A 15,077-nucleotide genomic window follows, 5' to 3' on the forward strand; every position below is an offset into this window, starting at 1 on the left:
AAAACATGTAACATTAAATTGCGAGACTCTACATAGCTGCATTAAAGTTCTCGTGTGATTTGACTTACAGGATTGTCCTCGTCAAAGTCCGTCCACTCCTGGTAGAGATCCCTCATGTCCACCAGCCGGTTCTCCATCTTCTCCATGGCCCAGATCTGCTTCCCTTTGCTCTTCCTCCTCACCTCCACCGCCGGCTCGCTGAGAACCGTGTCCCGCTGCACAACGGAGAACATCAATCTGTATTAAAGCAGCACTTTCACCCTTATCCAGAATTCAACACGGTCCTCTGATGTCATTCCCTGAACCACTTTCTACAGCTTTTCAGTGAAGTTCAATGACTGTTCATGTCTAAAGGCTAAACTGATGAAGTACGTTTTATAATTAAAAATATATTTTTTTTTAAATACAGTACCATTCAAAAGTATGGGGTCAGTAAAATTTTTGTTTTGTTTTTGAAAGTCTCTTGTACTCACCAAGGCTGCATTTATTTGATAAAAAAAAAATACAGTAAACGCAAACCAGTAATATTGTGAAATATTTTTACAATTGTTTTCTGTTTAAATACTGTGAATTTTTTATTTCATTTATTCCTGTGATCAAAGCTGAAATTTCAGCATCATTACTCATTACTGATCCTTCAGAAATCATTCTAATATGATGATTTGCTGCTCAAGAAACATTTCTGATTATCATCAATGTTGAAAACAGTTGTGCTGCTTCATATTTTTATGGAAACTGATAAATATTTTTAGGATTCTTAGATGAATAAAAAGTTGTTTTTTTCCCAAAGTTTAACAAAAAATCTTTATAACATTAAATTCTGAATTGACAATAATGACATTTATAATGCATCCTTGCTGAATAAAGGTATTAATTTACTGACCTTTCTTTCTGACCCCAAACTGCTGAACAGTAGTAATATATATGTATATATATGTATATATGTCATATACTGTATGCATGCATGTATATGTATATATATATAAACAAACTCCAATGAAAAATGTGACTGGATAAATGCTTCAACAATCAATCCCATGCACACACACAGTGTCTGTCCTGACCTTGCGGTTGGCGTTGAGGTTGGCGGCAGGAATCTGCAATGTGACTTTATATTCGGTTTTCTTGTTGAGCTCTTCAGCGATGAATCCAGCCTCCTGCACCAGCAGATTGGCCTTCACGATCTGTTCTCTGAGCTTACGCAGACTTCGGCTCATCAAAGCCTCCCTGAGACCACATGTAACATGAGATGTAGCACACAAACACATAACAAATTCTTTCTGTGGTTTAGAATACAAGTCGAAACGCATTGGCTACGTTCACATGCACAACTTTTGGACTGAATTCATTCCGATTGATGTATCTGAACGTAGAGTTTATGAACGCTAAACACGTGATCGGGTTAATGTGCGCGTTTTTATGTCACAAGCTTCAAATCGGAATAGATTTTTTTTGGCATGCGCACACTGAACGATTATACAGAGTTTCCTGCTGTTTGTGCATAATAACCATTCTCCTACATTGGTTCTGTATTTGTTTTAAATAACAGACTTAATATTTATCCATTTTTGGTCATAATTTGGAGACACAAGCATATGAACCGTTGTGCCGTGATGCTTATATTTATCACGCCGTCTGTGAAGGGGAATCCGAAACGCTGAGTAAAAGGAGAATGACAGACACTCATTTATATGACACTTTATTCAACAGGAAGAACAGCTCGTTCCGCGCATCATTACGCTATTTCAACGTCATTGCACATGCGCAGTCCTTTAAGTTTCGATTCAGTTTTCAATCCGATCACGTGTTTACATGTTCTCTGGATCGGATTAGAAAAGGAATAAATCTTCCCTTTCAATCCGATGGAAGTTTCATTGGGATCGAGTTAAATCGGACCGATTAAAATGTTTACGTGAAGGCTTTTCAGTCCGATTGAGGCGTCAATCCGGTTACTAACAGATTATTTGGTTGCATGTAAACGTAGCCATTGAGGTAAAGTAGTTTTTTTGCACCTCTCCTCGCTCAACTGGCGCAGTCGGTTCTGTGAGGAGACCGAGCTCACGTGGAGACTCTCGCTGCTGTGATGAGAGCCCTGCGTCTGCAGCTCTGATGACAGGCGTTTGCGCAGATGCTGCAGCTCCTGCTCGTACAGCAGCCGCTGGCGCTCCAGAGCCGAGCGCTTCTCCTCCTCGTGTCTGCGCTCCAGAGAGTGAAGCACTGACTGCATCGGGTCTGAGAGAGACACACAGGGTCATTTCGTATGGGCAACGATTAATCACATCCAAAATAAAAATCTGTGTTTACATAATATACAGGTAAAACTCGAAAAATTTGAATATCGTGCAAAAGTTCATGTATTTCAGTAATTCTAATTAAAAGGTGAAACTAATATATTTCGTATATATAACTATACACATATGCATGATTATACTTTTCAGAGGGCCGACATTTCTTTATTTAAAATCCTTTTATTTATTGATTTCATGTAATATTCTAATTTTCTGAGATTTTGAATTTGGGGTTTTCATAAGCCGTAAGCCATAATCATCAAAATTATAACTTTTTCACAATATTCTAATTTTTCGAGTTTCACCTGTATGTGTGTGTACTGTATTTAATTATTTTGTATATATAAATACACACATATGTATATATTTAAGAAATATTTGCATGTATATACTGTATATATATATATATATATATATATATATATATATATATATATATATATTTATACATAATTTATATTATATATAAATATTTTATATATAAATAAAAAAAATCTTAAATATATACATGCATATGATGTGTGTGCATTTATAATTATACACAGTACACACACATATATTATGTAAACGCAAACTTTTATTTTGGATGCGATTAATCGTTGTTCTTACAATTCGGAGCAACATAATCGTTAGCCTATTATAATTTTTAACCATTATGCAGCGTGACGAAAATGTGACTACGTTTTCATTGACTAAAATGCCCAGAATAAGGTTGACTAAATATGATAAAAACTGAAAGTGACTTTTGACACAGGACTGAGACAGCTGACAGCTAAAATAGCTGACAAAATGAACACTACTTTAAAACGGCTTATATTGATTGTAACAGTTTGACTGTTAAGCGACATGTCCCTCACCATTGTTTCCCAGCGCTTTCATCATGACTTCTGTCTGTGCAGACTCAAAACTGAAGCTGGAATCACTAGAGCCGTGACTGAGACTGTCTACGTTCACATCTAGACACTCAAGGTGAAGACCAGCCTTCGTCACACACCCTTCCTCATCCTCCACGCCCACACGATACATGTTAGACACGCTGATCCTGACACACGCAAAGAGAAGACAGACACCAGTCAGTACGCACTTTTACACACAGGTTTTTGACATTGTTTTTGAGAGGTCCACAATGAGTTTTTATTTTAACAGACACCAAATCGGATTGCCTGATCAGAAACAATTAGACACAAAACTCGCACTTGACCAGAGTGTAGGGTGACCACCATCAAACAAACCAAATGTGGGACGATTATAAGTTTGTGTGGGATAATGTGGGACATGTTACCAACACTAAAACATAACCTGAGACTGTTATATAATGTTTATCTAACTTAATAAAAACATTTCAGCTGATCAAAATACTTTGTTCTTTAGTCCCTTCCAGAAAACACCATTACATCACAATGTAACAGAACATGTCTTTATTTTACATGGAATTTAAATTCAACATCACTGAGCCCAAAGGCATCATGCAGATCACTATTTTTGAAACAGTTCTGACCAAGTCCAACTACAATGCAACAAAATAAATAATGAACAAATAAAATATTAACCAACATGCATTTAGATAATTGACAGTCTTATTAAGAATATATTAAACCAAAAACGTTCATATTTTTTAGAAGGATGTGAATTAAAGCAACCACAGCAGGAAACAAGTTGATAAATTCTGTTAAATTTAAAATTTAATTTACCGAATTATCCATTTGTTTTCTGACAGAAACACATGAACGAATCACCGCTCCACATTTTGATTGACAGCGTCACGACCCACTAGTGACCGTGTTTACTCCTGCGCTTTCAACTATTGGATATGATTTTAAAAACGGCTGTTGTATTTGTACTTCTGACGAAGCGCTGTTAAATATAGGTGAAAAACTACGGCGCAAAAATAGTAAATAAAATGCTTTCTTAAAAAGGCAAAAGAACGCATGCACGTTTTCTTAATATGATAATTAAAAACAAACAGACATTTTCTCAATATGCGACGTGCGGCACAAGGGGTGAAAATGCTGTGCGGTAACGCAAAGCGGGACAGGTGGTCACCCTAACTGAGTGTAAATGTGTCTCGCTGACCTGAAGAAGTGGTTGTTTCCCCAGAGGATTCGGTCCCCATGATGCAGCTGGACAGGAGACGAGATGACCGCTCCATTCACACACGTGCTGCACACAGAGAGCACACAGTTTATGAATTATAACATGTACACATATTCTTACTATCACTGGCTATAGAGCAGAGACAGACTGACACATATGAATATGTATCATACAGAACATCAACATTTTAGGTTTAGAGCTTATGTAATAGTGTTAATGCAGTTAATGTAGGTTTACACCCTGTATAAACAATATTTAGTTGTTTAGTTATTATGGTTTAGTTCATTATAAATATCTTATATAATTTAACTTTGTAATTGAATCTGTGTAGTTGTTATATTCTATTTTAAAATTACAATTTCTATACAATACAATTACTCTACAATAATTATGTTTTTTAATATATATATATATATATATATATATATATACACACACTGCCGTTCAAAAGTTTTGGGTCGGATTTTTAAAAAATGTTTTTAAAAGAAGTCTCTTCTGCTTTTCTATTTAAAAGATTCTATTTCAGATAAATGCTGTTCTTTTGAACTTTCTATTCATAAAAAGAATCCTGAAATAAAAATGTAAATAACTGTTTTCTACATTGATAATAATGAGAAATGTTTCTTGAACAGCAAATCGTCATATTAGAATGATTTCTGAAGGATCATGTGACACTGAAGACTGGAGTAATGATGCTGAAATGCAGCTTTGATCACAGGAATAAATTACAGTTTACTATATATTCACATAGAAAACAGCTGTTTTACATTGAAATAATATTTTACAATATTACCAGGTTTGTTTTGTATTTTTAATCAAATAAATGCAGCCTTGGTGAGCAGAAGAGACTTTTTAAAAACATTAAAAATCTTTAAAAAGAAAATTAAAACAAGCAACATTTTATCATTTTTTAATAAAAAAAAATTAAACAATAATATATATATATATATATATATATATATATATATATATATATAATATATATATATAAAAATGATAAAATGTTGACATTTTGACACAAAAAACAACATTTTTGTTACTTGAAATAAAATGTTAACTGAAAATAAACTTAAATTTGTTTTATTTCAGCAGGTTGCCAAAGCAACATTTAAAACATAATTTATTATGTTTTTTTGCTCATAATTCTCTGTGTAAATCAGTTTGTGTGTGTGTGTGTGTTTGTGTGTGTGTACTTGTACAACTATCTTTGTGAGGACCAGTTTGAGTTTTAGACCATTGGAGTGAGGACAAAGAGAGTAAAGTGAGGACATTTTGGCCGGTCGTCACTTTCTGAGACCCCTTTAAAGGCCTGTTTGAGGGTCAAGACTTGGTTTTAGGGATAAGGTTATAATTAGGTTAAGGGTAGGTTTAGGGTAAGGGTTCGGGTTAAGCACTTAGTTGTGATGAGTAAGGTTAGGGTAAGCGGCTAGAGATTGCATTGTGTCAATGAATGTCCTCATAAAGATAGATGTACAAGAGTGTGTGTGTGTGTGTGTGTGTGTGTGTGTGTGTGTGTGTGTGTGTGTGTGTGTGTGTGTGTGTGTGTGTGTGTGTGTGTGTGTGTGTGTGTGTGTTGATTACCGAGCATTTCTCTTTGGGGTGAGCGTGACTCCTGACTCTAGTTTGATGTCTATGACGCAATGCTCCGACTGAATCGCCAAACCACACAACTGAATGTCCTGAGAGTCCGCAGAACCCACACAAGTGTGTTCCTGCGCATAAACACACACACACACAAATGGAAATACAACCCTTCAAAACATGTTGCTTTCAAGTTGAAATCATTACAGCAGATTTACCATTTATACATGCATATATTTCACATACATACACATGTGTGAATTGTTATATATGAAATATTCAAGCTGAGAAGGTAACACTAATTTTCAATCATTCGTGTCTGTACCTTTAAGTAATACACAAGCAGCTCGTTGAGGGCGGGGTCTGCGTTCAGATTGACAAGGAAACATTTATCATCAATGACTCGGATCCCAGACGACTGCAGAGAAATTCCCAAACTTTCCAGCTGCTTCTGTCGCTCCTAAAGAACCAGACAAATTCAATTCAGAGGACAGAAGCCATTGTGTGATTTGCTGACAGTCCTGAGGAGTTTTATCATTTCTTTAAATACAAAAAAATCTGATAAAAGCCCCATACCCACAATTATAACAAAAAGATCAACAATTATACACCATAAAAAATGCACTGTAAAAAACAGCTAAAGTGGATTAGCACCCGCCACCTTTTTCATCTGTGTATTTTTGAGAATAAAAAAAATTCTTATAAGGATTTTAAAATAGTCTTCGTTAAAGCGTTAAAAGCCATGAACCAAGCAATCAGCTACGAGTTGAATCATAACATTACAAACTTTGATTTGAAGCAAAAAAAAAAAAAAATTTCGAATACAAATACAAAGTTACAAGACTGCGTACTTCAAGGCTTTAGTGAGGGAAAGAACTACAATCCGATAAAGCATTGAGAACGACATAATCAAATTAAGAAAAATTAATTTATTAGTATTATTATTATTTATTTTTATATAAGTTTATTGCAAAATATGCATAAATGTATAAATATGGGACATAAATATATATATATATGGGAGTGGGCGGAGCTAAAGAGATCTTTTGGAGCATGTTGCTTGATTCGACTCTCTGATTGGTGTAATTTGCTGTACAGCATCATGGGTAATGTAATTTTTCACTAGGAAATCCACAGTTAAACACCATTATTTTAAAATAAGCTTAAATAATGCTGGCTGACGGCTTTAAAAGAAGCAAATGCTATCAATTAACAACCTCATAGCTTTAAAGGCCTATTAATTATCATTCAAAATCAATTTCCTAATGGACGTCTCTACTTCTGGAACCCAACTTTAGGGCCAGTTTATCAGGAAGTGATGATTTCGCTCTCTTCGGCTCACTTGATGGAAACGTTGCTTTGTTAAATTCGCAACTTTGGATGGAAACACAGCTAATGTGACCTCAGATGCACATCCAGCATCGTGTGCGTTCAATACCTGTGCGATCTCCTCCGTCTTCCTGAGTTTCTCCTCCCAGCTCACCATCATCTGCTGGATCAGCTTCTCAGACTCCTCTAGTCTCTCTTTCAGCTCAGGAGCTTTCATTGACTTCACACACAGAAAAACACGTTTAAGGTCACTAGAGGTCAAAGTTCATAACTTTGACACAGCAGACAGGTGTTAGTGTGTCGTACCTCAGCCTCGGTCAGCTGACTGCGCAGTTTCTCCACCTCTTCTCTCAGCTCTCTGATGATCCTGGCGTTTGGATCTTCGTTAACCACAGCGTGATTAACGATGCTTTTGGCCCGGTCGGCGTACCGTAGCGTAGACAGAGTCTCGTCGTAGTTGTCGGCCGCTGGACTAATCGTGGCAACCATAGCTGTACGACTGTTGCCTCCTAAACTGTCCTGACATGCAAAAAAAAGAGGAAATTACATCAGAAAGTTGTTATCTATGCCAAGCCAAATCTATGGCATCTTTTCCACAACAACTCCTCAAATAGATGTGTTTTTTTGTACTTAATGAGTGCATTTTAAAAGGGCTGCATGATTAAGCTTCTTTAAAAATTCTCCTTTTGTGTTTCACAGAAAAAATAACAGCATACAGGGACTGATTGACATGATGAGAATGAGAGAACAATGACAAAATCTTAATTTTGAGCCAACCTACTCCTTGAAGTCTAATAATTAGATTCTTACAAGGTGTGCAATGTTAAAATAACGCTTATCGTCACCTTCAGTAACCATGTGAGCACCGAGTCTCTGTAAGGAACAAATTTACTCTTGTTTCTTCCTGCGCCCTGCTCCGCCAATGCCGAAATCACCAGTCCGAGAGTTGTGAGAGACCTGAACACACACATTAGCACAAGAATACACTGAAATATGTGTAAATGACTAAATACCAGATGATTAATCTAATTAATTAATTAATTAATTTGAGAGAGTGAGTGAGTGAGTGAGAGAGAGAGAGAGTGTGAGTGAGTGAGTGAGTGAGTGAGTGAGTGAGTGAGTGAGTGAGTGAGTGAGTGTGTGAGTGTGTGAGTGTGTGAGTGAGTGAGTGAGTGAGTGAGTATTTAACCTGTTAATGTTGCTGCCTTCTTTGAGTCTCTCTCCTCCAGCTCCGGTTTTATCTGCTCTTTCACTGCCGGCCAGATCCACCAGACTGAGTTTGCTCACCTTCTCTCCACTCGTCTGAAAGAAACATTCCAGTCTATGACAATAATACAGCCAGTAGATCTGTCTTTTCTTTTAGGTCGACATGAAATGAAAGTTGCAAGCGAATTTACTAGCATATCGGGGTGCATTTTCAAATGAAACGACAATTAAACAAAACAAAGTAAGACCAGCAGCATGCATTAAGAAAAAAACTAGTGTCAAATTTGATTTCATTTTTATTCCTATTATAGTTTTTATTACTATTTTAATCCGTTTTAATATTTTATATTTGAATTTATAAATTTTAATTAACTAAATGTTTTATTAATTTTATTGTTTTTGTCATTTATACTAGTTTTTTTCCTGTCTACGTTTTTTTTATTCTTTTTCTTTCAGTTACTTAACAGTTATTTCAGTATATGAAGTTAAAATAAATGAAAGGAGAAATGGTACTTTGGCAACTAGCTGAAACAAAGTAAGTTTAATTTTTATATTTTATTTTGGTTTAAGTTTATCTTCTTTCAAGTAACGAAAGTTTTGTATGGTTTTATTTAACTATAAAAACCCTGCAGTGTGTGATTTCTGCATTACTAGTTAAACCAAACTGAATTATGAAAAAAATTGATTTTTAAGTTTTCTGGCGAAAATGTAAGTGATGCAAACATTTCTTTAGAAAATATAAATATCTATCTATTTCCTCATTCAATTTTTAGTGGTGCTAAATTTACACGCTTCACCTTTCATTAAAAGGGTTTAAAGGTGCAGTAATTGATTTCTGAGAAACACTGTTGGTATTTGAAATCAACCCAAACAAACACACCCCTCCCTGCTCCTCCCCCAAAATATATGATTATGCAGTGCAGAGTGGAAGTGTCTTTATCATAGCTGAAGCTATCAAAACTCAACCTCTGCGTCCGTTTTCAGGATTTCGGTCTCTCCAGTGCTGGAAAGCTTTTATAATATTAATGTGGGTCCTAAAGCTCTTGCTTGATCATAACCCTTCTTTTTCCACTGATGTTCCTCTGAGCTTTTCTGTTTTATAATGTCTCTCAGCCATCTCTCTTTCTAGTCTTTCTTCAAATCTCCCTCTTGCTCACTCTCTCTCCTCCCCCATCATGAGTGGACACACCCCCTACTGCTGATTGGCTCACTCTCTCTCCTCCCCCATCATGAGTGGACACACCCCCTACTGCTGATTGGCTCACTCTCTCTCCTCCCCCATCATGAGTGGACACACCTCCTACTGCTGATTGGCTCACTCTCTCTCCTCCCCCATCATGAGTGGACACAACCCCTACTGCCGATTGGCTCACTCTCTCCGCCCCTTCACGGGTGGACACGCCCCCTATTGCTGATTGGGTCACTCTCTCTCCTCCCCCATCATGAGTGGACACACCCCCTACTGCTGATTGGCTCACTCTCTCTCCTCCCCCATCATGAGTGGACACACCCCCTACTGCTGATTGGCTCACTCTCTCCTCCCCCATCATGAGTGGACACAACCCCTACTGCCGATTGGCTCACTCTCTCCGCCCCTTCACGGGTGGACACGCCTCCTATTGCTGATTGGGTCACTCGCTCTCACCCGCCTTCACGAGTGGACACACCCCCTACTGCTGATTGGCTCACTCTCTCCCCCCCCATCATGAGTGGACACGTCCCCTACTGCTGATTGACTCTCTCTCCTCCCCTTCACGAGTGGACACGCCCCTTATTGCTGATTGGGTCACTCTCTCCGCCCCTTCACGAGTGGACACACCCCCTACTGCTGATTGGCTCACTCTCTCTCCTCCCCCCATCATGAGTGGACACGTCCCCTACTGCTGATTGACTCACTCTCTCTCCTCCCCTTCACGAGTGGACACGCCCCTTATTGCTGATTGGGTCACTCTCTCTCCGCCCCTTCACGAGTGGACACACCCCCTACTGCTGAGTGGCTCACTCTCTCTCCTCCCCCCATCATGAGTGGACACGTCCCCTACTGCTGATTGACTCACTCTCTCTCCTCCCCTTCAAGAGTGGACATGCCCCCTATTGCTGATTGGCTCACTCTCTGCCCCTTCATGAGTGGACAGGCCCCCTATTGCTGATTGGGTCACTCTCTCTCCTCCGCATTCACGAGTGGACACACTCCCTACTGCTGACTGGCTCACTCTCTCCTCCCCCTCACGAGTGGACACACCCCCTACTGCTGATTGGCTCACTCTCTCTCCTCCCCCTTACGAGTGGACACGCCCCCTACTGTTGATTGGCTCACTCTCTCCTCCCCCATCATGAGTGGACACGCCCCATACTGCTGATTGGCTCACTCTCTCTCCTCCCCCATCATGAGTGGACACGCCCCAACTGCTGATTGGCACACTCTCTCTCCCCCTTCACAAGTGGACACGCCCCCTACTGCTGATTGGCGCTCTCTCTCTCCGCTTTCACGGGTGAACACGCCCCCTAATGCTGATTGGTTCACTCCCTCTTCTCCCCCATTATGAGTGGACACACCCCCTACTGCTGATTGGCTGAAGTGTGTGATCAACCTTCAACAGTGTTTCTCAGAAATCTCTTACTGCACCTTTAATTTGATGACAGATCTGTGTCTCACCCCCGTCTTTAGGTCTCTGAGCGTGTGTGTTAGAATGATGTTGAAAACGGCATGTGACCGGCTGCTCTCCTCGTTCATGTTTGTGGCCGCCACAGTGCGGGATTTATTCCCCTCTGACATCAGAGACTCGATGTCCTGAAAAACAAAAGAAGAACATTCACAAACATACTGTTTCAGCACTGAGAGCATTAGACTGGAAATTCATGAAGGTGTTGGAAGAACCTTGTAACTGGTCACAGCGAGACGGGACAGACCGTCTACATACGGCCCCATCACATTATGCTCCCGCACCCTCAACGCCTGCCGGCTCCTGAGAGAAACATAACAGCAATTTTCCATAAGATCCAACAATATTTGCAGTACACAATGCAAAATCGAGCATATTAAGCATTGTAATTGTATAATTTTTACAGGTTTTTCATGAATGCCGGAAACCTAATAGCAAGCAAAAAAAGAAGTGCTTCACTGGTGGCAAAAATGGGCTTTCAATAAAATCTGACTGCCTATGTAGTAGAAAGGCAAAAAAAATTGAAATTGGTGCTACTACACGACAAAAGAATAAGAAGAGAAAACTACCAAATAGGTAGGAAAACTTCAACACCCATAATGCACTGGGCATGTCGGCATCCAAGGCCACGCCCAGTCTGCTCCTATTGGATAGGCTTGACCAGAGTCAAATAGTACCCTGCTTTAGAAGGAACAACTTCTTAAACTTTTAGTCATAATGGTGTCGACTTGTATTGTTCCCGGTTGCAAAGAGTACGGTAAACATTTAGCGGGAGTGAGTCACTTTCAGTTTCCAGTGAAGAATTCGCATGTTGTAGGCTGTGGATAAAGGCTGAAAAGTATCGTAAACATGGAGAGAACGCTGTGATGGGAAATCAGAAAAAACTCTGAAATCTGAAAAACCTCCATGTCTGCAGTTAACATTTCAAACTGGATAACAATGAACACAGTGTTTTAGGGACAAACCGAGGGAGAAAATCTGTGAGAAACTGCAATTCCGACAGTTTAAATGTCCACCGGATGATGCGTTTTGCATGGGGAAAAAAAACGCCCTGGAATTTCTTGGCCCAGGTAACACAGAGAAAGAGTACATTTACATATACTACCGACATTGTAAAAATACAAAGAGGGCTAAAAATCAGCGAACTTGCACTTTAATTGTAAAATAATGTAGTTGTTCATCCTCACCCTTTGGGATCTAGAAGGTCTCGGACCTTCTCGTTGTAGATCTCCATGTATGAGACCTCCACGGTGAAGCTCTCGCCCTCCCTCTGCTCCTGTACGGTGCGCACAAACAGAGAACTGCACAGACGTGGGATCAGACCCGGCTGCTCGGCCGTTCCCATCATCGTGTACGACTTTCCTGAGCCTGCAGCCAATCAAGACAAAGAGGCAACAGCGGGAACCAATCAGAGATCAGGTCTTTGTTTAACCCTATAAATCAAAACTGTATCACATTTGATACATACTAAGGCGTCTAATTTGTCAAAATTTTACTGAAAACCATGTTGTACACGATACACTACATGGCATCTGTCATACATTTTTATCAAGTAAAAGGCCTTTTAGTGTAATTGTACAAATATCAACCTTCAGTTTGTGGTTCACGTGCCTTTTTGCTGTGTAGACTTTACTGATTTTTTTAAGGTAAACATAAGAATCACTTTTATATCGTTAGTAATATTTCAAGGTGAACACTTACTGGACTGAAGCAACTTATGTTTACTTGATTATCCATAACATAGTTTTTCATTCATGTTAAAGTGCATCAACTATGATCCATCAGGCTTTTGAGGAACGCTTTGTTCATCTCTTAATCTCCATCGTATTGCATTGCATTACATGCTTTAAAACTACAGAGTTTTGATCATAGCACTAAGCATTTAAAAATCATCTCGCTAAGACATTATCGGGAGATATAGAGTGACGACTGATATTTATATGACTTTATGCAAGTATCTGCTATACTGTTATAAAGATCTAATTTATTTACAAGCTATCAGAATTTCATCTGTTTGGCCATACAAATATCTGCATGAAATGTAATAAATGTAATGGGCTCTCTATTCTCACTATATCGTATTATATGAGCCATAAAAGCACAATTGATCAAATATCGTACACAACATAAACCACACATGCAAACATTTAAGATTTTCTAAAGAAGTATTTTGTCTAAAAGTACAATAAATGGTTCCTTAAAAAAAATATTATTTCATATGGCAGGGTTAAATATGTTTTATTGTTCCAGTTTTATTGTTTTGTTTAATCCACAGCCATTAAAGTAGATAGCATGAAATTAGTAAGTAGGCCTGCTTAAACCTTTCTATATATATATATATATATATACACTTTTTGCACAGATAGATGTCCTAACCAGTGGCGGCTGCTGGTCTTTCAAAGAAGGGAAGCTGAATGAATGAATGAATGAATGAAAAAAAGATATTAAACTCGATGGAGGAGATGTGGGAATTAGGTTAATCTAAAACAAGGAATGGTGTATAATTGTGAGAAATATACGATGAAAATTGGCTAGCAATTTCACCCAGCAAATACCAAGAAATAGGTTTCAGCAGTTTGTGTTTCGACTACACTTGCAAAATCCGCAAAAAATGGGATTGAGCTCGAACAGCTTCCGCGTCAGCGACTTTTTATAATACAAAATCGCTGCAAATTGAAAGGAGATGCAATCTTTGGACAGACCCTCCAATCATCACGCAGAAGCACGGAGGGCGGGGCATAATCGCAGATTTATCCAATGACGGTCTAGTTTCGAAGCACTGAAAAAAAATGTTCAAAGCCCCATTGAAGTCAATGGACGCTCGGCTTCAACAGGGAAATGCACTGACGCTACAGGAATGAATGAGAAGGAAATCGAGTCAGCCGACCTGCTACATGCAGCTGATTCTGAACAAATTCGGCTTCGAGATGAACGTGTTATAACGCTTTTTTAGTCAATAAAATGTTTACACAATAGTACATATTTGACCGTTAATTTATAGGGGAAGCCGAGCTTCCCTTGCAGTCTTAAAGAAATCCCCACTGGTCCTAACTGTACCTGTTTGCCCATATGCAAATATACAGGCGTTGTATCCTTGAAAAGCGCTGTCCAGAAGACTCTCTCCAAGACACTGAAACACCACATCCTGACCTACAGGGTAGAAATTACAAAATATAAATAATCATATTTTGCAAATGAGAATAACTGGCATCATGCATTACTAAATCAGTTGAAAATACTGCAGAAACATACAATAGAATTTATCAAATTCCTTCAAGTTTATCGTCCGTTCACTTCCATTGAAAGTGTCTTTCTGTAACTGAGATTTTTGGTTTTTCTTATTAAATGCCACAACTGCTTATAGAGCTTAACGTCTTGAACTTTGATTTTTTTTTTAGAGCTGATGAAACTGCAGATTTGATCAAGTAGTTTTACAGGTTTGTCTTTTCTTCAGAAAAGGAAACACATGCAGGGAATATTGATGTCTATAAGAGTTTCTATTGTCATCATAAATGATGTCTGATGATTCAGATCACTGCAGTATAAAGGTATAAACAGATTAAGAGTTTCCATAATGGGAATAGTCATCATAGAGAAATGCATTATTATTAATATCAACAGACCTGCAAACTTGGCCGCTTCAGCCTCATCTATAGACCAGAAGCAATAATCATATGCAAAAACCTGAAACGAGACAATGGCAATCTTGAAATGAGCCGTCTAAATGTTCAACAGAATAATGACTTTACAAATCCAGTCGAACATGTTAAGTTAAATCCTTTTCTGTCATGGCAAAGTGACAAAGCTTTTGTTCACATTAAAGTAATGCAGAAATGACATGAGAACTCACCTTTGGTTTGTTCCTGTATTTACAAAAGGACAGACAAAAAACAACAACATTAATATTAGATATGCA

The 15,077-nt window shown here is 38.4% G+C and overlaps 1 protein-coding gene across 9 annotated transcripts in view; it reads right to left on the minus strand.

The window, feature by feature from the left end:
* Positions 1-15,077, minus strand: part of kif13bb (kinesin family member 13Bb) — a 46,099-nt gene that overhangs the window by 25,127 nt on the left and 5,895 nt on the right. For 6 of the 9 annotated variants that reach the window (XM_077219473.1, XM_077219472.1, XM_077219471.1 and 3 more), the window contains exons 5-21: positions 15,012-15,024; positions 14,785-14,845; positions 14,219-14,311; positions 12,349-12,529; positions 11,377-11,464; positions 11,155-11,289; positions 8,482-8,594; positions 8,138-8,249; positions 7,599-7,811; positions 7,402-7,512; positions 6,289-6,423; positions 5,964-6,094; positions 4,362-4,448; positions 3,146-3,330; positions 2,013-2,232; positions 1,065-1,227; positions 69-215 (exon numbers count right to left, since the gene is read on the minus strand). In XM_077219473.1, coding sequence (XP_077075588.1) covers positions 69-215; positions 1,065-1,227; positions 2,013-2,232; positions 3,146-3,330; positions 4,362-4,448; positions 5,964-6,094; positions 6,289-6,423; positions 7,402-7,512; positions 7,599-7,811; positions 8,138-8,249; positions 8,482-8,594; positions 11,155-11,289; positions 11,377-11,464; positions 12,349-12,529; positions 14,219-14,311; positions 14,785-14,845; positions 15,012-15,024 — 2,188 coding nt within the window. Of the gene's footprint in view, positions 1-68; positions 216-1,064; positions 1,228-2,012; positions 2,233-3,145; positions 3,331-4,361; positions 4,449-5,963; positions 6,095-6,288; positions 6,424-7,401; positions 7,513-7,598; positions 7,812-8,137; positions 8,250-8,481; positions 8,595-11,154; positions 11,290-11,376; positions 11,465-12,348; positions 12,530-14,218; positions 14,312-14,784; positions 14,846-15,011; positions 15,025-15,077 lie in introns of those variants that run through there. The other 3 variants (XM_077219479.1, XM_077219470.1, XM_077219478.1) reach the window with 3 other exon arrangements.

This window comes from Siphateles boraxobius, unplaced genomic scaffold (genome assembly GCF_051911475.1).
Source record: "Siphateles boraxobius isolate OS27281-9 unplaced genomic scaffold, OSU_SipBor_1 8, whole genome shotgun sequence".
Lineage (NCBI taxonomy): Eukaryota > Metazoa > Chordata > Actinopteri > Cypriniformes > Leuciscidae > Siphateles > Siphateles boraxobius.